General features: G+C 33.5%; 1 protein-coding gene and 1 non-coding gene across 3 annotated transcripts in view; both read right to left on the bottom strand.

Moving 5' to 3' along the window:
* The window catches only part of bs (serum response factor blistered), a 396,649-nt gene that overhangs the window by 244,388 nt on the left and 125,940 nt on the right, over positions 1-26,321 (bottom strand). For both annotated transcript variants that reach the window (XM_072523254.1, XM_072523253.1), the window contains exon 3: positions 23,461-23,594. In XM_072523254.1, the coding sequence (XP_072379355.1) occupies positions 23,461-23,594 (134 nt within the window). The remainder of the gene's footprint in view (positions 1-23,460; positions 23,595-26,321) is intronic.
* LOC140435351 (U6 spliceosomal RNA) lies at positions 26,067-26,175 on the bottom strand. The gene has a single exon (XR_011950156.1). It is a non-coding gene; the product is annotated as a U6 spliceosomal RNA (small nuclear RNA).

The following is a 26,321-nucleotide window of genomic DNA, read 5'->3' as shown; positions in this document are numbered from 1 at the left end:
AAAAATTTTGTGTAAAATCATTTTAAATTCGATCTTGTGCCAACTAGGACCTTATTCAAAAGCTTATTTTAAGTTCTTATTTCAACAGTTTTTTAACGATCTTTATAAAATCGCACAAGTTGGCGCCCATCTGCCAGTGAATCAAATCAACAACTATTGAACAGGTATCTTAGTTCAAAAGTTACCCAACAAAGCAGTTATTTCATTCATTCTCTCTCCTGCTATCACCCAATATGCAGCTTCTTCAAATCTATAATAATTTTTAAACTGTCTTCTTCTTCTCTCGTGTTATGTAAATATATTAGTTAATGTTTATGACATTCACCAAATTGTTGAATACCCCAATTTTGACGAAATGAAGTTGCTCTAGGAGCGAAAGAACTTGGGCAAGATTTAATAAGAAACTGTGCTCGATATATACCTTTTATTTGATTAAAGTTTATTTATGAAAATCAGATACGTCAATAATTTGTAATTGAAATGATTATTTTGAAGTTTTTGGGTTAAAACTGACGACTGTGTAGGTATCCATAAAAAGAACTTGAAACCACTTTTCGAATAATACAAGTCTTGATGTTGAAAATATTGTTAAAAAGTGGTGCTGGTTCACCAATTTTAGGTATTCTATAACTGATAAAAAATAATTAACATATTCCTTAGTTCGGTTACCCAAAAATGTAATAATTTAAGATTTAGGCTTAAGAAAATATAAAACTTTATAAGAATAACCATCAACTTACTGTTATAAATAATATATTGTTATTTAAAAAGTGTTTACGAAGGTCGAAACTATTTATCTCTATAAATTTCTCTGTATTAATTGACTAATAATTATTGCTTTTTGTTGTCGTACAGTTTTTCTGGCGAATTAGAAGTATTGTTCGGCTAGATCTGATTCCCCTCTTTATTCACAGTATAAAGGTTTAAATATAAAGCTGGGATATGTAGCAATCAATAGGACATTAAAATAAGAAGAGAAACAAAAAGAAAAAGAAAACACATTCTTCATACGTACGATTCCCATTGGTGTTACTCAAAATATTCCTGCACTCGTACTAAAAAAGCTCGCAGTTTTGATATCAAACATAATATCGGGACGTGTCGAAAAATCCGGCTGTAATAAATCTACAGCCTCTTTAATCGATACGATGGATCGACAAAATCGAACTTCGACTTCTTCTGCTTCTTCTTTGGTTTTTAAATCCCGACTGACTTGCAATCATGGGAAAATTCATAGCAAAACATCATTTGCCTTTTAATGTATACTTTAGTGCGAGATGCATAACAGAGGCACATGCAATAATTTATATTTTAGGAAAAATCCATAAAGGTTACAGCATCGAACAAAGAAAACATTTATGATGTACGTACATACCATTTTTTATATAGAGTACACATATTCGATAAAAAACGAATTTGGCAACGTAAGGGTTTTAATAATTTTTTAAAAGTAAATCTAGAACTTCATTTACTCCTGAGTTATAAACCATCTATATTGAAGAATAAATCCAAATTGTATTAAAAGTAAAAACAAAAAATTGCTGGATTAAAACACTTATATTTTATAATCAGACATAATTATTTTTATTATTATTTCGCACCATAAGTGACAACAATGTACTTTCAGAAATTGTTATACTTTTTAACTGTAAATTCTCGGAGCCTTTCCTTCGGCATAATAAACAAAAGTTGCAAATTATCTTGGTTAATTGTTATTCTTCTTCTGAACGGAAGCGGAAGTTCGTGCTTTAACTATTTCGTAAAAGTATGACCACCTGAATATGTTTAATCAATACACAACTTCTATACAATTTATACCACCTATATATTAAATTGATTTATTTATACAGTAGTTATAATAGATAAGTCATTACCACTGTCCCAAAACTTCCACATAACATTAAAGTTGAGTTATCTATTCACCTAATCTTTCGTTATCTATTTGCCATATATTGCGTGTTCGTTATTAATCATGACATTTGTTATACACACTCGCGATCATAAAATCCGGGTCACCTTGAAAATTTCAAGTTTCTGGAATATTTTTGCCTCTGGTGCAGTAATAACCTTCTTTTTAGGCTAACGTATTTTTTATTTGTCATCAATGTTTATTTTAAAGGAAAAAAACGGTTTTTTATTGTTTTTATTTAAAAAGCAGAAATCAAACCAAATTGTTGATAAAACAGGCATACGAAAAAAATAGAAAATACAGAACATGGTAAAATGTCAGTGAAATTTCAATGACTAATATCGTATATTGCCTCCACTTGCTCTAATGACCTCTTGCAGACGACGGGGCATACTCTCAATTTTTCTCCGGATTACGTGTTGTGGTATGTTATTCCACTCTCTCACTAACAGATCCTTAAGCTCCTGTCCGTTGTTAGGAGGAGATGTTAGGGGATGAATACGTTTTTTCAAATCGTCCCAGATATGTTCGATAGGATTCAGGTCAGGAGACCTAGCTGGCCAGGGTAACCTCGTAATTGCAACCTCGTCCAAGTATTGCATACTGATCGTGGCAACGTGCGTTCGCGCGTTGTTCTGCATAAAAACGACGTTATCTCCAAGCCTTGGCATGATATGCATAACATGTTCTTTCAGAATCTCCGTAATGTCCCTTCGTGCAGTTAAGGACCCATTTTCGTTGAAGGGTAATTCTGTGCGGAAGTCGGAAGATACACCTCACCAAGCCATGACCGAGCCTCCACCAAATGGCATTCTTGGAGCAATGCAAGCTTGTGAAATTCATTCACCGATTCTCCTCCAAACTCTTACACGTCCATCGGATCCAGTTAGGCAGAAAGGGGATTCATCTGAGAATAACTCTTTGCTCCAATCGTTAATTCCCCAGTGCCCGTATTGTCGATCAAAAGCTAGTCGTGCAACTCGATGCTCCAGGCGAAGTGGCGGTCATGTAGCCATTACCTGAGATGATAGTCTAAAAGAACGAAGTCTTCTCCTGACTGTTGCAACGCTAACATTGCAATTTCGTACTTCCTGTAGACGATTTCGATGCATAATCGCAGTTAAGGTCCGGTTTCGTAAAGCCTGAAACACAAGAAAACGGTCATCTCGTACCGTGGTCATTCTTCTTCGTCCAGAGCCAGGTCGTCTGGATAGCAAACCCTTCTCCTGAAAGCGTTGAAGCACTCGTTGAACCGTAGAAAGGTTTACGCCAACAGTTCTTGCGACTTGCCGTTGAGTGTGACCGTCTTTCACAAGCGCAACAATTTGTGTCGTTTCAACAACAGTCAAGGGTATTTTGGCAAAAAATAAACAATAATAAACACTAATAATGGCACTAATAAACACTAATGGTGGCAATAATAAACGTTTGTTCGTTGCGTTTGAACAGAAAATCGAAGCACAAATGAGACATTTAAAACAAGCGGCAGTTACAGGTACCGTTTCATTTTGGGAAGTGTGCGCTTTCCCGCGAAATCGGCACCATTGAAATTCTTTGTTGCAAAGGAAACCGCTAAGCCGACAACAATTCCCAGAAACATGCATTAGTTTGTATTTGTTTTATTATTATTTACGATAAAGCCCGTTAAAAATGAAATATCGGTGATTTTCAAGGTGACCCGGATTTTATGATCGCGAGTGTATATACTGCGCGTCAAGAAACCTAAAATTTTTGCCATTTTTTAATTTTTAAGTTTAACAATATGTTCTAAAGCAGTATGCAATCATAAGAAATGTCAAAAAATAACTTCTTCCAAAATAATGATTTTATTGAAAAATAAAAAATATTAACATTGTACATTTTTTCTGTTTTCTTTATAAAATTACAATTAAGTCGTGATTATTACTACTGTGTATTACCACCTCTTTTGTGAAGTACACTCCTCATTTGATTTGGCATTGAATTGATCCAATTCTGGATGTCGTTTTGAGGAAAAGCTTTCCAATCTTCCATGAGCGCCAACCGATTTATTGGAGCAGGTATTCTGTTTCTTACCCTTCGTTTGAGTTGGTCCCAAACATGTTCAATCGGGTTCAAATCTGGACTTTGACAGTTCATTTTTGGCACACCGACAGTTTCCAGATATCGCGTTACCATCCTGACTACGTGTGGCAGCAAAAAATAAAGTTTTTGCCGACAAACCCAGCAAAAGGCATTACATACTCGTCTAGAATTTCGGTAATGTCTCGGTGTGCATTTAACGCTCCTCTATCAATAAATCATATAGCATATCGTTCCCCACGTCTTCTGTATGTTTTGATACGACCGTTTGAGCCATAAAGAACCATCCTGGACTCATCACTAAACAAAACATTTTTCCAATCTTCTATCGTCCAATGCTCGTGGTCTCTAGCAAACTGTAGTCGGCGTTGTCGATGTGCTGCTGTTAACAAAGGTCCTGTTGCTGGACAGCGAGCCCTTAGACCAAATTCCCTCAACCTTCTTCTCACGGTAGAAGTGCTTAAAGTCCACCCGTGAGCATTTTGAAAACGGTCGTTGGTCGTTGTTCGTGAGATCCAGTCTCTACAAATCGTTGGTAAATTTTTTGGACCAAACAACGACTGACTCCAAGCTGTCTGGCCACTTCTCTTTGACTCATTCCATTTATTAATCAAAGTAACAATTTGAACAGATCTAAAAAATCTCTCAGCTATAGTTTTAAATTTAAAAATTGCTTTTAAATTTTTTCGAACAACTGTACACTAGTGAAAGGTTTTTGAAAAACAGAATAGCCATATGTTAAGAAAAATAAGGTACAAATAACACGTGCATTATCCGAAGTCGTAAAACGCTATCGGTGTCGGTTCTTAAAAGACGCTACAAGTGTTTCTGCATTGTGGTAATTTAGCTAGAATAGAATATATATATATATATATATATATATATATATATATATATATATATATATGTATATATATATGTATATATATATATATATATGTATATATATATATATATATATATATATATATATGTATTATACAATTCAACATGATATCAACGTGTCCAGACTCTTTCTCATAAACTGCTATAACTGCTTCTAACTTCAGTAATGAACAAGGGAATGCCCATCACTGAAATGTGTGTATCGCAGGCAGCAAACACTTTTCGGAAACTATCGAGTGACTCCAAAAATATATGGTACTCACTTTCTACACCTGTATAAGCTAATACAGGGTTCCAGAATCCTGGAATGAGTATCATGAGTGAATGAAGAATGTACAATAAGGCAACTGGCTGCAGTAGTGACCCATTTATAACGGACAGCTTCCAAAACAAAAATGTTCCAAAAGTTAATCTCAGTGTAGCATATTAATTGTGAAAGTTCTATATTATCGGACGCTCTCAGTCTCTAATCAGAGTTCCGATTACATCTACTAACTCGACAGCGCATTGGCTTTCTGGCCTGGAAATATCTCTAGCCTAAATCTACAGGAACAACAAAATCTCGAGGATAAGAGCATTTCCAGTCAGCAGTTAGTTTGTAACTCAACTTGAGTTAGACATCAGTATTTTGAAGACTCAGTGGTTTGATACCTTAACTGCCACTCAGACTCTCTTACTTGTGGCAAGCCTATTGAGTTTGATTTGTAGCTCATACACTCGTTAGATATTTACTTTTTTCCGTAGCCAACTTCTACCAATGAAGAAGTCAACAATTGAAAAATCTAATGATATTATCTTTTAACAGATATTAATACATGAGCACCTAGATTACCTCAGGAGTTCTAGCCAATAGCTACCGAATATTTACCTCACTGAACACACTAGACCATAGATGCCTGCAAATTGAAGACGAAGACAGACCAAAATACTGTGATCAGCCTCACACCAAGAGCGATTCCACATTAAGTCCACATCTGCAAGTGGACTTGAACATCGTCTGACCGAAGATTAAAGTCAATCTCATTTTTTTCTAGACTAAATTAGGTGCTATTTAGTATACTTTGTTTAGTACTAATTGAAATAATAAAGCGGTTCTAATCTGGACATCATTTTCATTGCAATTAATTGTGGTTTATTCTCATATATAAAATATTTATTAATTATATTCATCACTTAATTGACTTATTACCTATTACGTTCCACGGTTTAGAGTTGTCTTTGATTTATGGATGTAAACTATTTAAACATATAAGAAACTTTAGTGAGTAGTTTAGGTAATTCGATATTTCGATCCAATTCAAAGGTTGATATCAGCGGCATTGCTTTTGACTTTAATATATTCTTGTGAAAGTATACCATGGTCCTCTTTAGGTTTATACATTTATTTTTTATGTGGTCGGTTAGTATTTAGATTGTACTAAAATTTCGTTTTTTCGATGAGTAAGTCTTTTAGATTTTTTTTTTTTCAAAACATAATATGCCACATATGCATATTTATTTATTATTCTGTTCTAATGTGTTAAAATACATAACAATATGATTGACAACCCGCTGGCACTGTCTCTAAATAAAAGAAGCGGGCGGGCGGCTATGGACTCCTCGAAAATTTCTTCTCTTGGTCTTATTTTCATCGCTGTCGGCTTTCGATCACGCTCTGTAACGAGGATGGCTAAAGAGCCAAATAAAAAAGTCCGTTGGATCTGATATTGTAAGGAATTTGTAGCTTCTGTTTGGTAATTATTGATTTATTGCTATCGGACTAGTTCGGTTTTTAATTGTAAGGATTCGATTGATCGGATCGTTATGAAAATGGATGGAAGAAGATATTTAAAACCGTTTCGAGATACGAACTTTTAATTAACTGTAAAATTGTTATTTTTTGTCAATTAACTGAATACGGTTTGTGCATTGTGATATAAATTAATTAATAAATATGCAATATCCTTATTTTAACTGATATACGACATATTATTATATTTATTACTCTATATCAAAAAGTTTCTACGAATGATTTAACGATTACCCAGAATTTGAGGTTCATAATCAAATCAATGTGTATTATGTTCATATGACGTCAGTAACAAGTTGCTCTTCTGTGTTATATGTTTATTTTTTCCTTTTCTCGTTTTATTTTCTTTGTGTTTTCCTAGGCTTTTACATAACCTAACCTAAAGATAAATGAAAGGAAATAAAAAAGAACGAGATAACATTCTGGTTGAAAGTCTGTAATTCGCTTTAATTAATAATAAAAAATTCGCATAATCTTTATTCGCCATTCCCATCTTATTTATTATATTCGTAAAGAAAGTGGATTGATTAAGCTGATAATGATTACTTGCCGCTCATCATCGTATCGAAATGCTTAAATTACAAGAAATAAATTTCAAATCGTATTATACACATACTAGTTGAAGCGTATGAATCAGCTTGGAGTTGACCTTATCAAGGTAAAACTAGGATAAATAATTTACTGATCAAAAGCCTTGTAAATATTACTTATGCAAATTTACCGGTGTTGGTGTTTAACTCAGAGAAATATACAAATTTGTACTGATGTTTTTATTTATGATTTAAAAGTGAGCTATCCAGGCATTAAAACATTTTTTTAGTACCGAATTACTTTTATTAAATGGATATTGACCAGAACTATAGAAAATGCATCTGTCTTTGACGGTTCAAATATATGTCATTTGACTCTTTAATATTCCCAATCTTCGGTAACATCTAATATATACAAAGGTCTATATGGTTTTCTTTAACACTAACTTCAAACGCCTCCTGCTCACGCTACAATTGTAGGTTCGGATTTTAAGCTCCACACCGCACAACAGCGTAAAGTATACGTAAATTTTACCATTTTTTATCAAAAATTTAAATTAATGCTTTGATTAAAGCAAAACATGTTAGACAAATCAATTTTGCTTGTTTCTATTCTAGAGTAACCGATATGTGGAAGAAGGGCACTTCCAAAATAATAATTAACAGTAATCTACCGTTAAAATTACTTCGCTTGTAAATAAAAATATCGGTACGTCAACTTGAAGACTAACTGGAAAAGAAAACCTAATTTCTTGGTAATCTTGCGCTAATAAATTCTCCCATCTAATGAGACTCAATTAAATTTTAAGTTTATACCAGTCAGAGAAATATGTAGCATAATATTATCATAATTATTATGAATCTGTATACATTTGTTCAGATTTTTTTTTTCTGGAAGAGGTTATATTCCGGTTTTATAGTGGGATTTCATCGAGAATTTTAGCAGATCCGGACTTTGGGAGAATTAAATGCAACCATGTCAGCGTTTTAAAGATTATTTTGTGAATGAATTTTTATATTTGAATAGATCATTTCGAAAACAAAAGGTCCATATTTGGGCTAAAATAAATTTTTGACGCCATGATGATTTTAAGACTGAAATTAACCATTCCGCACGAAAACAACGCAAGTTACTGTTTAAAATAATGTACGGCAGGTCGGTATGTTTTTCGGTCAGTTCGAAAACAACGCATGTCCTAACTTGTATAGTTTTCAAGGTAAACGAGTTTTACTTTAACTCAATGTAGACGTATAATAATGTTGTTCCGTACAACATGTCGGAAAGTTTTACGGAGTGACTAAACGTCGGTGCAGTGAAAAGAGTTAAAGGTATTAGAAATTCAGAAGATTATAGCGGAAATGTGATTAAATGGTTTAGACTAGAAGGCGTGCAACACAGTAAACATCTTAAAAATTTGGTTCCAAAATGAGTAACCGATGAAAACTGTAGGCTAGTTTATTGTTTTTCATGTTTTCATGTTTTGTGTTGCTTGCGCATGTTACGTTGATCGTAGGTGCAAGAAAAATGCTTCGTCCGCATCTGTGAGCAAAATCAGTTGAATATAATTGAGTATATGAGCAAATTGGATACCAAACATGAACAAGATACCTATCTTCAAGGACAAATTGATATCAAACCAGTTGTGAGACGGCAATCACGCAAAACCGCTAATAATTCAGACAATGTGCAATTACGACAGCATACCTTTTTGTATTTCGTTCTAGTGCATGGTGTGCGACATGAAGTTTCCAAATAAGAATTCGCAAGTTTACATGGTATTCATATGAAACGGATTCGCCGATTGTGAAATTTGAAGAAAATATCTAAAGCGCCAAGAATATGAGAGGACGTATGGAAGGTTCAAGAAGCAATAAAATACGTTCAGAATACGTACTTTAAAATCTTCAGCATATTGAATATTTTATTGTTCTGAATCATTATTGTTGATTTTTAGGAGAACTTTGCATTGTGATTTGGTCGACCACATATCGATGTGTATAGCAAGTGCTCTGAACGAAAGCGCAAACTTCAAATTCGAACAGAGAAAAGAAAATGCTTTCGGCGAAAAAACTTATTGACTATGAATAATTAGAGTGGGAGTGACGAAGAGAAAGGGAGATATACGAAGACGGTTGCGTTTCGATTTAATTTGAGTCTCTTACCACTTTCTAACGCGTGTTTCTGGGTCTACCCGTCATCAGAGAGAGTTTGTAAGAAGACTCAAACTAAATCAAAACGCACCGACTACTCTAGCAATTATAAGAAAAATAATTACCAGGGTATGCTACTAGAGAACTCTAATGAGGAAAGATGAAATTAATGTGTCGATAGCAATTAAAGTAAACTACCCAAGCTTAATCAAGCCATTCAGAGCGATGCTGAGAATATTTATATTCCACTATGCATCAACAATTTACCCATATAAATTATCATTATTCTTGTACTCATTGCGTCGAGTAAGGACGATAAATATACGAAGACGGTTGCATTTCGATTTAATTTGAGTCTCTTACCACTCCCTAACTCGTGTTTCTGGGTCTACCCGTCATCAGAGAGAGTTTGTAAGAGGACTCAAACTAAATCAAAACGCACCGACTACTCTGGCAATTATAGAAAAAATAATTAGCAGAAAATGCTACTAGAGACCTTTAGTGAGGAAAGATGAAGTTAAAGGGAGATATATCATGTTAGAAGTGGGATAAATAGAGTTGAAAAATACTTTGGCAAACATCATAAACACAAATATAATTACCATAATAAATATCATAAACATGATTCCATATTAAGAACTAATTGCCAGTTTAAAAATGAAAAACATTAACATTCTGGCTATTAAAAACAGTTCATCCTCTAGAAAGAAAGATATAATGGAAGATTATAGGGATATATTGTAACACAAAAATCTCTGGAAGAGGTTTTTATTAACTTTTTTGTTAATGGCCACGACAGTCCTGATCTGGTTTATTGACCCTGCGGTTTCTTCTTCCTTCTATTAGTTGTTCTGAAAAGTAAATTATCAGCATCAAATTACACAAATAATAGGAAAACTTTTTGGAATTAACCTCTGGATTTCTAAATCGGAAGCCATTCTCAAAATAACTATTAGTCTCAATTGCCGAAATTTCTATTCACTTAAGTTCCAGTATTTCCCAAGCTTTGATTAACAACGTTAAATATGAATGTCATAATATAAATAATGTCCACGGTATTTATAAAAAGAACAGTAAAAAACATATAACTTTCTTCATGTATACTTTCTTCATCGATAAAATTATCATTTTCGGGAGGGGAGAAATGAAACCAGGACAAGTGGTTTATTTAGTGTTCCCCGATTGTAAACATGTGGGGGTAAATAGTGTAAGTATGAAATATTCTCTGGAGTCCAAATACACTATGTGTGCTAAACAGTATATTTTTTCTATTGTATAATTTAAATATTCTTACATGGGACTCCTTTGTCTTTCAAAAGTATAAACCTTTGAGGCTGGTCCCTTCCTGCGTCCCTTTCATTAGATCATTGCCTCGTATCAGGGACGCATTAGGCGAGTTAAAGCTCGTGATTCTGTTAAATTGGTAGTAATATAATGGTATATAATTATTGGTATTATTGTTTCTTTTCGTATTGGGTGGCCCGTGGCATCTTCAAGGCTAAGGCACAGATACAGTAGTAATAGAAAGATCACTAATAGACAACTTTCTGGTGAGATGGGTATCCAATTTGGAAACCATAAAAAATGTGTTAATACTATGATTATACAGAACGCGTGCTTGGAAAAATGCTAGTTATTATTGTCTAGTCTAACAGGAAAATTGAAAATGAATAAAAATAAATTTGATTCCCAATAATGATTTTGCTAGATTACACATCATTATTTGTTATTACCGTAACTGGATGTAAAATGTAGATGAGTAAAAGTTAGGTACTCATCTTAACTAAAATCAATTAAATCAATTTTCGGTCGTAAGCGATTTTAGAATGATTCGAGCAACTGTAGAATCAATATTAAGCAAGAAAGACTGAAGATGATAAAAAGCAAAAAAATTGAAACCTTGGATACGTCCAACGAATAAATTTGACTTTAAGGAAGCACAAAAACGACAAAATTATAAAAAGAAGAAAACAAAACTATGAAAGTATTGGGGAGAAAAATCAAAAATTCTTTCGCCTGATTACCAAATAAGGTAATAATTTTTGCAATAGTAATTTTTTTAAAAATAGTTTTGGGTTAAAATTTTTTTTTAGAAATATATATTTATATGTAATTTAATTTCTTAATGTATATCCCTTGATATGCAGAAGATTGAAAGCATTTAAGGTGTGGCTATATCAGATAATACTTAAAATCCCGTGGATACACTAAGTCACAATTAGGAGTTCCTCAGAAGAATGAAGAAAATCCGAGAAGTACTGACCACCATCAAATGTTAAGTTACAATACTTATGCGAAATGAATCCAGATATGTCCTCCTACGAGCCATCCTGCAATGAAAAACACTTGGAAAGCGAGGTCCAGGAAGAAAAAAAGCATCCTGGTTAAAGAACTTCAGAACCTGGTTCAACACAACATATGTGCAGCTTTTCAGCGCTGTTGCAGATAAGATAAAGATTTCCATGATGATCGCCAACATTCGTCACGGATAGGCACATCAAGATGAAGATAGTTTCTGAACACAATTTTTTATACCGTCTTGTATGATGTGTCAAATTTGTTGATGACATATTTGATGTCGAAAGTTGCGACCCAGCTTTCTACTAGAATCATCAATTCTGTGTTGAGCGAATTGTACCAAATAGCGCTGTTGTGTGTCTTTTATAAAAGGTCTTTTATTTTTCGACAAATTAAAGCAAGGGCCACCCTCTTCACATTCTCTTCAATCGCCCTATAAATTGTTACCTGACTAATAGTTTAATCTCTGAACAAGTTAACAATTTTATGTTTGGGCATCCGTCCAACACAGCGTTACATATTTTTGCGAATTCCAAGTTTCTATGACATTTATCAATAGAAGCAAACCATGATTTGTTTATTGTTATCATGGTCAGATAACAAAATCGAGAGGGAATTTAGAGGTAAATTTTTTCTCAAAACTTATGCCCATACATTAATAGGTAAATATTCATACGGTTTTTATTATTTTCATTATAAAAGAAAAATGTAAAACATGATCGGTTTGGAATGTTCTAAGTTTCTTTTTTGTAGATGTGTTCATGTTTAGTAAAGATGGCATGCTTAACACTTTCTTATTCGCCCAGAGTCTTCTCACGTACGGAGAAGAAAATCATAGGCTTAAAGCTTAACTAAATCTTTAAAAAGTGTTAAACGGAAGGTCGGTAATGTAGCAAACTATTGTCTTGTCTACGAGTGTTTGAAGTTTATAGAATTGAGATGGCCGTACAATATACCGCTGTTATTTTAGAACAGATGTATTTTGATAAAATAACACAGATAAAGAAATAGTTATTGGTTTTAAAAGGCTCAATAATTTTAAATGAAACACCCTTTATTTGATAATATTAATGAAAAAGAAAGCAATTGTCAATTGTCAAGGTAAAAAAATATTGGCATATCTCGTAAAACGTAAAGAAAACAATGGTAGATATATAAGATGAAAGGCAACCGTAAATACGTATTTCTGACTATTTGGTCGTCATCAGTACGGTGCAGCCAAGTTACAATAGGAGAACATTAATTAGGAAAAAGCATCACTATACTATCGTAATATACGTATAAGGCTATTTTTATATTTCAACTATACTTGTTTAAATCTGTTATATATGGATTAAGCAAGCTATTGTAATCCTGCCAATACGATTACATTTGTAACAATGATAGCTTAAATTACTATCGATATTGTATTATTTCTCATGTAATTCAAATTTTACATTATTATCTCTTGTCACTCAACATGACAGGTCACTTTTGGCCTTCTTTTTTAATTTAAAGAACTTCACAAGTTACAGTTGAAAGGGATTCCACCACTTTAAACTGTTTTATTACTGCTTATATATATATATATATATATATATATATATATATATATATATATATATATATATATATATATATATATATAAATATATCAATGTTTATATTACCATTTATTGGTAAACGACCAGCATTCGCTGTTTTCACGTTTCATGTTGCATGTCCAGTTTTTCTAAATTTCGTCTCAATTTTACTAACAATGAACTGTTGTTTGGCGTATTAGGATATTTAATATTTAATAAATTACATACTTCTTGATGTGTTTTGCTTTTATCCCCATATCCAACTATAAAAATGCTTCGATACTTTGTGTTTCTATTAATGAGGCCATTATTTATTTATTTCATACAAAAACTAGACCTTCAAAGAAAATGCAAAGAACTGACTTGAATTTGACGCAAATCAATTCGATTTTTAAAAACTAGGTTTTCTGCTATGGTGCTTTTTAGTTCTCATTGTTTAGGTGGCTAATATAAGAATTTATTTTTGTCTTTTCATACTAATAGGAAGAACATCAGTACTAAACATTTATTACTAAACTTCTTTAAGTGTTTTAATTATAGACAAAATTGGGGACTAAGTAACTTCTCATTCAATTCATTCACATTTTAAGAAATCAATAGGGATGATATTGATCGCTAATCGACCACAAAATTTACAAGATTTAAAAAACAGAATTAAATATTCAATATTCAAGATTGTCGTCATCGTTTCAATTAATGCCAAGAGTTAGTAAAATGTATTCTGAATTAAATAAATTACACACATACTTGTGTGAATCAATTTAATTCAAAAATTATTTTTTTAGCCAACCTGTATGAATAATTATGTTAAGGTTTATATTACTGAAAAGAGAATTTAATAACCTTTCGAATAGGATAGCACGAAGCCCTTATTAAAAAAATCATCGATTACGTCATCACGCCCAAATGGATTCCCCTAATATTAAAAATAGTAGATTGGATTAACGTAGTGGACAATGTAAATTATTATTAAGAAATTCGATGAACAGCAAAAACAAAACAGTGCTGGTAATATACCTCACAACAAAAAGCATTTGAAGCTCATTGAATATATAACCGACATAACAGGTATATTGTAACAAATATTTGAGAAAACATATCTTAGAATAATTCACCATCACGATTAGAACGCCATCCCGTTATAATCATAGTTTGCGTCTTCGAGACAACAACAACCTCGGGAAGATCATGGACAAGAAGCCAATAATAATATTTAGTGGCGAAGTCAAAAGTAATTTATCGGGGGGGGGGGGGGGGAAATTCCAACGTTCTTTACGAAAATTTCATAACCGGCTGCGTGTTGCCGGTTGCAGCTTTTATAGGCACAAGACTATTTGTAACGTATTAAATTGCGTAACTAGCAGGCAGTTTATATTGGAAACGTTAACCAAGAAGATGCGAAAATTTATGAGATAAGAACACATTTACCTCACGCAATAAATTCGGATACATTTTTAACGTAAGCGATAACGTAAGTGTGATAAAACTCTGATTTTGTAAAAATTCAGAAACCAGTTTTATTTTCACTACCACCATAATTATTTGTGTGGTTGATGAATTGTACTATGGTAAGGTCGCCAGTTTGTATTTTATATGCAGTAATCTGGAAAAGGTTATATATGGAAGGACTTATCCAAGGAAAGGTAGCCGAAGATCACGAGGAAGATCACCAACAAGATGGATCGATCAAATTACGGGAATGTGTACTATGCATGAGTTAAAAGAAATGACCAGAGACAGAATTCTTTGGAGACGGACAATACACGATATCAAGAGGACCACTACACTCCCTCTGAGGGTCAGGATTGACGAGAGAGATGCAATAATCAAGAGATACTGAATATTTTATATCTGGAAATAAACCACAAAAATTTTAATTTTGTTTTTAACGTTTCTCATAAAAATTTAAAATGTTTTAATTAGACCACAACTTGAAATAAAAATACAAAACAACTATCTACAAATGGATAAAAGCTGTCTCACCAATAAGTGTAGTTCGCTCTAGAGGAGTGATGTCTCAATGAAATTTTATTAAATATTACACTGATATACTTTAAGTTCTTCAACTGAGCCCTATGATTGGGTAGAAATTATAAATCCCGAAAACGGTCGCTCTTTTTACATAAATCGACAATTAATTTGAATTTTAGTTATGTTTCCACTTTGCTAACATATTTTTTTTGAGTAGGTTTAGATATACAACTAATATTTTTTGTTTATTTTATAAGAACAGATCAACAACATTTTCTTGTTTTTTTTTTGCAATCACAGAAATAGTATAGACGTATTTATTTTATAATAAATGTTTGTAATGTGCTTCTCATGTAAGTCATTCTAAATCATAGCAGCAGCAGATTACCGTAGTACCTTACGTTCTAAAAAAAGAAATTCCAAAGTATTTTTTTTAATAGAAAATTATAACAAAAATTAGATAATATGAATACGATATCCATATTAACTAGAATTGTGTAGAGATATTTGTTTGTATATAGCGACGCCAAACTCAAGTTATATGGCATCAGTTAATAATTTTTCAGTTGTTTTTTCAATTTACGAGTTTAAATTCGTAAATTGCAGAGCCACTTCTACTCAATAATATACACATAATATAAGATGAATCATATATTATGATTTGGTGACATTTATTAAACATTTAAATTGTAAACCAGCATCCATGAAACTTAAATTTTACAACATACTCCAATTACGATGGCACGATATTTGCTTGTTATGCATGTCCTTTAAAGTAGATGACATTGCCATTACTTGTTATATTACGGTGTTTCTTTTCTAGTTCAAATTATCTGTGTGCAATTTAAAAACAAATTAATTGTTCATGAATTACTACTGATGTTTGTTAATACATAAAAGCTGTTGTTAAAATATGTTTTTCGCATAGTATCGTTTCGCTATAAACACTCACAAAAAATTCCAGAATATCGAGAATTCTTTTTTCTTGTGACATTCTTGTAACTCTCGTCAAGAGTTATTTGATAAATTTTAAGCAAAAATCTGCCCGAAATGCTCGTCTTCATCAAGTTTTTAACATATGTTTCCCTATTAGGCCACGCGGTGGGAAACGAAATAAATCTCACACATTCGAAAAATATGCGTGAGGTCCGTTCTTCAAGAATGAATTATTCAGTTTGCCGTCTTGTACTTTTTAAATTGATTTTCTGGTTTCTTCCGACACAGTCGGTGAGAAGAGGTCGTTTTCCGTGTCGCACGAGACATTATTTGTTTTGTTCATCCAATCCATCGGACAATTCACAGATTATGCAACTTAAATATTAATTGAAAAAGTAACTGTTATAATTTCAGTTTAAAAGTATATTACTTCTTACACTTATTAAAGAAAACAAGGAGGCTATAAAAATACTTTCGACGTTTCTGTAATTTTACCAGATACAATAATGTTTTCGTATTATCTGCGTTATATTGAAAGTTTCCTTTTAACAACACAATAGATTAATCTTTTACTTTTATAGGCCCTTTCTCATAGGGTACTGCGTGTAGTATAGCTATAAATGACAGTGTTTAACTAACGCTAACTACATTGAGTTTAAAATCCACAAGGAAACTAAATTCCTGTAGCTGGTTGTATACTATGTATCACAAAAAATTTATTTAAAAACTCTTTTATAAAAGGTATAATATTAAAAACCCTATCGGGCTACATCACAGAACGTTTTGGGAATTAATATTCCATTATCAGTGCTATCTAGATGTGCATGTTAAAAGCCACTAAATGCATAAACCCTTTAAATATTGTTGAATTACATAATGTAATTCAAAGTTAACTCAACAATATTTAAAGGGTTTTCCATGTATTTAGTGGCTTTTAACATGTACATCTAGATAGCACTGATAATGGAATATTAATTCCGAAAACGTTCTGTCATGTAGCCTGATAGGGTTGTTAGTATTTTACCTTTTATAAAGGAATTTTTAAATAAATTTTTTTATTAAATGCATTAAGTTTAGTTTTGCAGAACTCATACATCCGTCATACAAATGTCTTTGATGTCTGATTAAACTTTTGTTTAAGTTTTCATAAATAATTTTCCTTCTCGGGTGTAATAACCACATAATCTAACTAGTAAATCATATTTATATAGATGTCGCTCTATTTGATATAATATGTCACTATTCACAGTATACTTATTTCTGTAGAAATTCGGTTTGCCCTAGATATTGCCTATAATTCAAAAGGACTTATATAAAATAATATCTTTCATGTAAAAACTATATATGTAGTAGCTATATAGTGTTAGGCTTTCACGGTCATTGTCTAACTTGTTAAACTGTTTGTTCGGGCTGTTAGGCCGTTGTCTTCTGAGATTAGTTCTCGACGTTTCGCCAACACTAGGGGTTGGCATCTTCTGGAGATGTCACTGCTTCGCTTGTACGTCAGTCAGTTTTAGCGTACAACCAGAAGATGCCAACCCCTAGTGTTGGCGAAACGTCGAGAACTAATCTCACAAGAGACCCTAGAGACCTAATAGTCCGAACAAACAGTTTAACAATATATAGTACCTGTTATTTAAATATTATCTTTTTCCATATCTATTCGATGTAATGTTCGAAGTTTTGGGATATATTACGATCTGTTTATTGCTTCTAATTTTGACACTTTATATTTAAATTTATAAAAATTTTAACTATTTTACATTTATTTTTACTTATTATTTGTTTGCACTTGTTTGTATCCCTATGAATTTATTTTAATCCCATTACTTAGTAATGGAACTTAGTATTCCTTTACGGTTATCAGTCATGCCATTATTTTAACCAGTATTATAATCATGAACATCAATCTCTGTTGAATTTAAAAATTACAAAGCAATCTTCTGAGCTAAAGCACATGTTCGGGCTAGTCAAACTCCTTATCGAAGTATTTGACTAGTGTTTATCCGTCATTTAACACAAACGAAGGCGTTAGGAACTTTGACAAAAGTTCCCACGCGATAACGAAATTATTTGAATAGGTAACGATTATTTCGCCGGAGAAGTCGTGGGGAAACGTATCATTTTAACAATTTTGCCATTACTTAAAACGAAAAGGTGTTTACGACTTTCATTTGTTTAAAGCAAGTCTAGATAGTCGCAATAAAAATAAATTATTTTAACAAAAAATATAACTGCCCTCCTTATATGTTCTTTCTCTTTATGTTATTGGTGGTTAGGTTAACTATCACATTGGCGAATTAATTCTCACAATGAAAATAGTTTAGTTGCTTTTTAGTTTTTGATACCAAATGTGCATCTATTTTTCATTGATTTTGGATTGATTATAAGAGTTAAACCTATAATATAACCGGAGAACTTTTGAAATACGGTATGAAGATTCCTGCTTCTGGGCAGCTAGTTAACTTCGCAAGATATATTGTACAATAGAACAGGTGTGACTTGATACATCACGGTATAACAAAACAGGAATTAAATGTAGGTTTTTCCCCGGTCTGTTGTTACCTTAGATGGAGACAAAGAAACCAAGTTCTTATAGAACCAATTTCTTCACTTGTAGAAGATACCAGCAGTGCAGTCCAAACTCACCAAGGGAAGACCCACCAACACTCCTTTACCCAACATACCTTTTCCTAAAAAAGAAACGGATCTGCGAGCCTCAACAACTAAAACTATCAAAAAAAACAAGCCAATATACAGGCAATACCCGAAAAACAAAATACAAACAAACTGCAGAAACAGAGACTTTAAATGCAAGTGTCTCAGTACTGATACAACAATTCAACATCGGATGTTTCTTCTCATAGGGTCAATAGAGAAAAAAAGAGGGAAAAACTTGCGCGACCTTTCAGAATCTAAATGAAAGGGGAAGAAAATTATAAAAAAAGGCAACCGTGGTTCAAGAGATCCACGGTAGGCAAGGTATACGAAAATACTGCTGAAGGGAATCTCGAAGGCTGGATGTCCTGCCTGAGCTACGTATCTCTTCACCGTCGGGAACACATTATTCTCAAATACCAAGTAGTTCAAAAGATCTTTTCACAGAAAATGGTTGCCTAGGGTCTAGTTGATCTACTTCGAGTTCTAGTGTCAATATTGAGTCAATGATCCATGAGGATTCTCCAGTGGAAGGCGAGTGAATTCCACTTCTGCATCGCAAGAGCTCAGGCATTTTTAAATACGGTCAAATACAACCTTAATTTACGAACAACCGTAATTGGACTGAATAGGAGGTAAAGAGCAGCTCAAAGCCAAAAGGAAACGGTAGGAGAAATGTACAGATAAAGAAGTCACTAAACAACTAACATCACAGGGAGGGTACTGAGCCGCAATATACATACAAGATCGTCCAGGGGTGATGAACACGATTATATCTGGATAGAATATATGTACACGAACTTGTGTACTTCCCTAATATAGTAAAGGTGCAGGGTGCAATATCCTGGAATCAATTTTACACTTTTACAAGATCCCAAAGACATCGATTTGGCCAAGACCACGTGGTATTTTTCTGTGTCGGGGCTCGACGACATTGAGGAGAAAAGGAAAAAAGTCACCAACAGTAAAGCAATGACGCTATTGTTCTCAATATTAGGGAGAATGTGTTTATTAAATAATTTTTAAATTTGAAAACAAACTGAGAAACGAGGTTGTATCAAAATCTATGGAACCTTAGTGAACTACACAATATTAGATCTCAGTCATCTCAGTCATGTCAGATCTCAGTCATCAAGTACTTAATATTCCCAATACTGACATACGGATGTGAATCTTGGACCTTACGAGAAACGGAAAGAAGAAAGATAGACGCCATTGAAATGTTCTGAAATATCACCGGACAAATAATTTAATATTAAATGAACTAAAGGTCAGCAAACGACTCTACAGCAAACTCCATCTCCAACAATTAAAATACTTTGGACATGTTATGACATCAGACATAGAAAACATTTAAAGACTCATTATCTAAGGAAAGGTATAAGGCCGAAGATCACGAGGGAAGATCCCTAACAAGATGGATCGACCAAATTACAGGGATATACAAAAGACCTATGCATGAGTTAAAAGAAATGACCAGAGATATCTTTGGAAAAAGACAATACCCGACATCACGATGTCTACTGCACTCCCTCCAGGGCGCCAGGACTGAAGAGAGAAAGAGGGAGGGAGAGAGAGAGAAAGAGAGGGAGAAAGAGATAGATGTCAGACTGCTTAAGTTAAGGAGAGCAGGATTCAATGTGGTCTCGCTGAATGTGTCGAAGGCCTTCGATTTAGTTTCACATCACTGTTCTTAGAGCACAAGCAGTGAACGAGACTCAAGACAAGGAGTAAATAACCAACTGATAAAATAAATCAGGAAAACAGTTTCAACAATGCCCATCACGATTCAATCAGATATGGGTGAACGAGGGAAATACAGCTTAAGCAAATTATCCGTTAGGGGGAGCTACTAAGCCGTTTGTTTTTGAATCTGATGATTGACGAACGTCTGAACAGTTTTATTCAAGAGGGGTAGTACTGTCGGTACTGTCGAAGGGTGCATCGAGATTTCTGCCTTAGACTTTTCCAACGATAATGTAATCGTGGAAGATTATCCTAGAAGAGTACAGTTGAGATTGCGGACTTTGTTAAATTCAGACCCTAAATGCCGCAGCATCTTGTAGACTCAGAAGTGCTAATTAGCGGTAAAAGGGAGGTTTGCTTGGAAACTGTTTATTTCGTAGGTGTAGAAAGATTAAAGCTGCTAATGAAATAAACTGGTTAATAAAAGCCGTCGCTTGGTAATTTAACATCTTGGGTTGGATACTTGATGTGAGCACTGTTTTAGACCGACTAGAAGTTGACTGTCGTCAGAAATATTCCAAAGATGCTGTACTGTTTGCATAGTCCCAAAGTCACTGCCGCCATACTTCGATCAAATGATCGACAAAACTTTTTATCAAACGATGTTGCATTTAAACATACATACTCCGGATGTCGCAATTTATGCGGAGGTACGAAATGGTGGTTTCCTTCCTGTATTACGAAAGACTGTTTCGAACTACTTGAAAATGAGAACATTGTGTGTAAACAAGAACTTAGCCCTTCATTTTCCCTCCAACTATTAATAAAAAAATTCAGAGCATGTCTGATAATATTCCAGCTAACCAGAGATATAGCAGCTTGCAACAGCGTCTACCAGTTCACTGGAAGAGAATTCAAAAGAAACAATGAATTGATGTGTCATTGGTACAAATATCTATTGTCTGGACATTTTTGTATATATCAAAAACGAAACCCAAGTAGTGCATGTACATTTATGGGGGCATCCCATTTCACCCTCGGCACAGAAACAAGCAGAGGGTCTATAACAGCCTAAGGTTCTATGGGGCTACCGCTGGACATTAGCCAGGAAATACCATAATCGTATATCCAATAATACTGGGTGCCAGAGTGATCTCTACAAGATACAACGACATCGTCTTAGAACTTCTGAAGATACATCAGTGCTTAAAGGTTAACTGTATGCGGCTCTGCTTGAGATCGCTCGAAACATCCAGCCTTCGGTAGCAAAATGTAGGGACATGGATTAATGGATAAGTCTAAGTGTTGGCAATATTTTCGCTTATTAGGTCTTGTTAATATGATAGTTTAAATTAAGCTAATTCTTGATTGTTTTGGCATTATCGTGATTAGTTATTTGGTTTAGTTTTAAGTTAATACTTTATTTTTTAACTGATATATTCTGATTATAATATATACCTATAGGTATATATATATATATATATATATATATATATATATATATATATATATATATATATATATATATATATATATATATATAGGTAAGAGGAAAAAAGAAACAAAGCTAGATTTTATTATTCCATATATTAGCGGAAACGTTTCGTTTTGTTTCTACAAAACAGTATCAGTCCAAATTTGCAAGAGTAATACTCTTTTAGAAGGATTAATGAAGCTCTTTAATTAAAAGAGAAAGCCAAAAAGTGGCCTCTCATCTTGCTAGAAAGGAGAATATTAATAAAAATATTACTTACATAAGCAGTAATACAATATCGATGGTAATTACAGCTTTCAGTGTTACAAAGAATTGGTCTACTATTAAATTTTTTATAACCATACACACAAGCATAAAAATACTAATTGATATGATGAATACTAATTAAAATATAAAGATATCGAGAGGAGGGACGACCCTGGATCTCTGTCCCAAGTAGATCTCATTAATCCCAATTATTGCCGTTTAGGCGAACCTTCAGCACAGTAAGTCAGCTTCCATAGAATTTGTTATTGTTATTAGAAAGTTTGATGTCGCCTTAATATAAGAGCCTGATCATACCCTAGCCAAATAAAAGGTACAAAAGGTGATGTCGGAGAGCCTATATGTGGCAGATCTGCCAAACTGAGGACTTGTATAATAGATAATGGAATGTCTACAATATGCCAATTGGGTACAGAACGACAGGTTTAGAACAAAGAAAAATTGGTATCCTACATATTTTATAATATTTTATAATTAAAATTTTTGGTTGCGGTATTTTTATTTATTGTGTTTATCAGTGTGCATAAATTGTATGTCAGTTTAGTGGTTAGTTAATAAAAAAATATTTAAAATCGTTTTCAAATGTTAAGATACAGGTTAACTAAGATAACTCATTTAACATTTATCTAAAACACCGGAAAAGTTCTCATCGTGAATCGAGGAGGTAAATACATTGTTAAACGTTTAGTTACACTTCTTAGTCTTACGTCCACTTAGAACGTCTACTTATGCTCTTCCTACATGCCATAAAGTTATTTTAATTAGTCTATATGTTATTCTCCGATACTGATTTCTTGAAACTAAAATCCGGAAACGGAAATTAAATCATATTATGACCAACAAGGATTATCTAAATTTTACGGGCCATATCAGACTGACTGTCAAAATTGTCGACTTTTTGTTATTAATAGTATTAAGGGACATGAATTTTATTTTTATACAGTTTTACTACAATTAACTCAAAACAGCTCCTCTTCTAGCATTCTATCAACCAAAAAACAACATTTAAGTAAAAAAAACCTAAAAAACTGTCTACCCCTCTACCGCTGAGGGTGCGAGTGCATATGCGAGTGTGGGTGCTGGGGGTGGCCGTAACCTTGGTGAGGCGGGGGAAGAGGACTTGGGCACGCTTGAGAATACCCACCGTGTTGCGGCGACCCCCCTAACCCGAGGTGTGTTTGCTCTAGGTGGGAATAATGACCTTGACTTGCGAGGGAATGTGGATGAGCGTGCGTGTGTGGCGAACCATATACCATTTGTCTTACTTTAGAATCGTCGTCCGAAATATTATAGGTGAGTTCGGTCTCCTCGAAGCCAGTGGCAGACATCCTTTGGTCACCCCCCGCAGAACCAGCTGGAGGATCTGGCGAATTCAGGCAGGTCTGGATCAATGCTTTACCTGTAAATAAAAAGCTATTCTTAAAAAATTAAATGCCATATACGAGTAAACAATAGATACTAATAGCGTATTCAATTAATTTTAAATAACACCTATCGTATCAGGTATTAACAAAAAGGCAATCGCAACAAGTCTCCTATACGTAGATATCAGTGTATGTACAGTTCACAATTTAGGAACTACTTTTGTATGCACACAAACCAATCTTCTTCTTGTTTTTCCTGCATATTTTTCTTGCATATCTGGAAACAATGATTAACTTCACAAATGATTACTTCCAGAAAATTAAAATCAGGATAGAAAAGGCTCTGACAAACTTCAACAACGTGAGAAGAGTACATTACACAAGAGATTTAAAGTTGGAGCTAAGAGTTAGGTTGGCGAGGTGCTACGTCTTCTCGACTTTTTTTATGGAATAGAGGCTTGGACCAAGAAATGCGATATCAATGAAAAAACTGTATTCTATAGAAGAATTTTGAAAATATCATGGACAGAACACGCCACAAACAAAAAGGTTCTAAGAAGAATGAATGAAGAAATGGGAATTTTAAATAACATCAAACAAGAAAATTGAAATACCTCGGACACATTTTGCGTGGAGAGCGGTACACCTTGATTATGCAGAGAAATATCCAAGGAAAGAGAAACGTAGGGAGACGTAGACTATCGTGGCTGCTAAACCTGAGAGACTAATATGAATGTACATCAAATAAACTTTTCAGGGCGGCCATCTCTCAAGACCGAATATCTATGGTGATTGCCGATCTCCGTCGTTAAGATGGCTTGAAGAAGTGAATATAAAATATACATTTAACAGCCACAATAATGTATTATTGAAAGATATTTTTTTTGTTTGTTTTTTGTCCTTGGTTTGGAATTTGGATAAATTGGAACCTACAATTTTGCAACTGACTAAAACTCTTCTTTACCTTCTAATCTCCATGGCAACAACAAACGTCAAATTATCTTATACTTACTGTAAAATGCGCAAATTTTGAAATGAATTTAAACGATATTGATGGATTTGGAATTTTTCATACGACATATACAATATACAAAGTGTGGTTAATAAATATTTAGTACGTTCAACTCAACTCAGTACGTTCTACACTCTACGACAATATGATATGTTAGCACCAATCATTGAAAAAATAGCAAATATTTTAATAAATTAGAAAGAAAGACATCCACTATAGTCCAAAATATCTTTATTAATATTAATAACACTGTATTATAATGAAATAGTGGTAAATATTTACCACAATAATAAATTTTGCTAATTAGTATTTTGTTGTCTTTATTATGACTTTTACATTGAAGTATGACAGCAACTGTGCGAGGTTACTAATTTTTGTCGTAGGTTTCTCACAGTTTCAAACATTTTAAATTATGTAATTAAAGAAATCAAAATATTTCTAGATGTAATTTGTAAATATCAAAACCAGTTTAGGTTATGTTTTGCCTTCATTCCTTCAAAATGGATGTATCTTCTATTACTGATGTAACCAATATTAAAACCTTAGTAAAAAACGATGCGGAATTAATCCAATATTTGCAAAAGATTTGGATTAATTAAAGAACAGTTTAAATGTAAAGTGAGAAATTGTCGACGTCTAAGTACAGTCAGATCAAAAGACTCGTACAAACATCGGTACATTTTTTGGACTGGAAATACCAGTCTGAACTGTATTTTATATAATGTGTTTTTGGGCAGGTCGAATGCCAGTTAAAAGTGCCGAAGGATTAAAAAAATTTTGAAAATAAAAGATTTCCCCCACCGTACCGACGGCCCTATGGCGTAGGCACAAAAGTGTAAAATTTAAAAGCTTCGTAAACTGCAGTGGACTTGGTAGGCAGCAATCCTTCGGTTACAGTCTTTGCGGTACACAAAATATCTGAAGGGATACACGACGCCGTGGAATCTTCGGAATCAGACATAACACTCGTACTTTTGGGCGACAATAAGCACAAACGTTCACAAAACTTAACGAGTAGCGTAAAAATCGGTGATTCTTCTTATTTATCAAAGTGACAATTAATAGAAGTAACCACAGTAACATAAAAATTATTTGCGACGTTTGAAAAAAAGAATAGTATGTTCTATTCGGAGTAAAAATACCTTTTTGTGCCTAGGCTTAATGTTGGACTCACTACGGTCATCCGTCAAACGTACAGCCTCGCCACAAAAAGTATCATTTTTACTCCTAACAAGGTCCTTGCATCTCTTTCTAAGGTCGATTAAACCCGTTCCAGAAAAAGATGAAGGTACCGCTTTGCGTCAGTTTTCTCTGTCGGAACGGGCCTGAATTGCAATAGTCAGTCTGTTTGTATTATATGTCTATGGGTTTGCTTAGGTAGGTAGTGTTAGATTGACTTAGGTTGGCTTAGGTTAAGTACATAAGATTCGAGATTTATCCAATATGGATACCTTTTTAGGCCTTTATTGGAATTTAACAATAAGGCAAAAAGCTCAAAAATTTTTATCACTTCCTTCGATTTTCCGTATCAACCTTGCACGGGGGCTCTGTTAATCTACTACACATTGTTCCAATTGTTGTACATGTACCACCGAAGTGAGTATAAAAATAAAAAGTTTCACATTTAAAAAATGTCCACTCTGTTTGAAAAAATAAGTACGCGCATCTCGTTCGCGCAGATGGAATCAGCCATGTTTAAAACGGAACCAGTGCTATTCAGTGACATTTTATCTGGTGTGCATAGAAAAAC

This window comes from Diabrotica undecimpunctata, chromosome 2 (assembly GCF_040954645.1).
Source record: "Diabrotica undecimpunctata isolate CICGRU chromosome 2, icDiaUnde3, whole genome shotgun sequence".
Classification (NCBI taxonomy): Eukaryota; Metazoa; Arthropoda; class Insecta; order Coleoptera; family Chrysomelidae; genus Diabrotica; species Diabrotica undecimpunctata.
The sequence above is the reverse complement of the archived record's forward strand: the minus strand, read 5'-3'. Positions and strand labels throughout refer to the sequence as shown.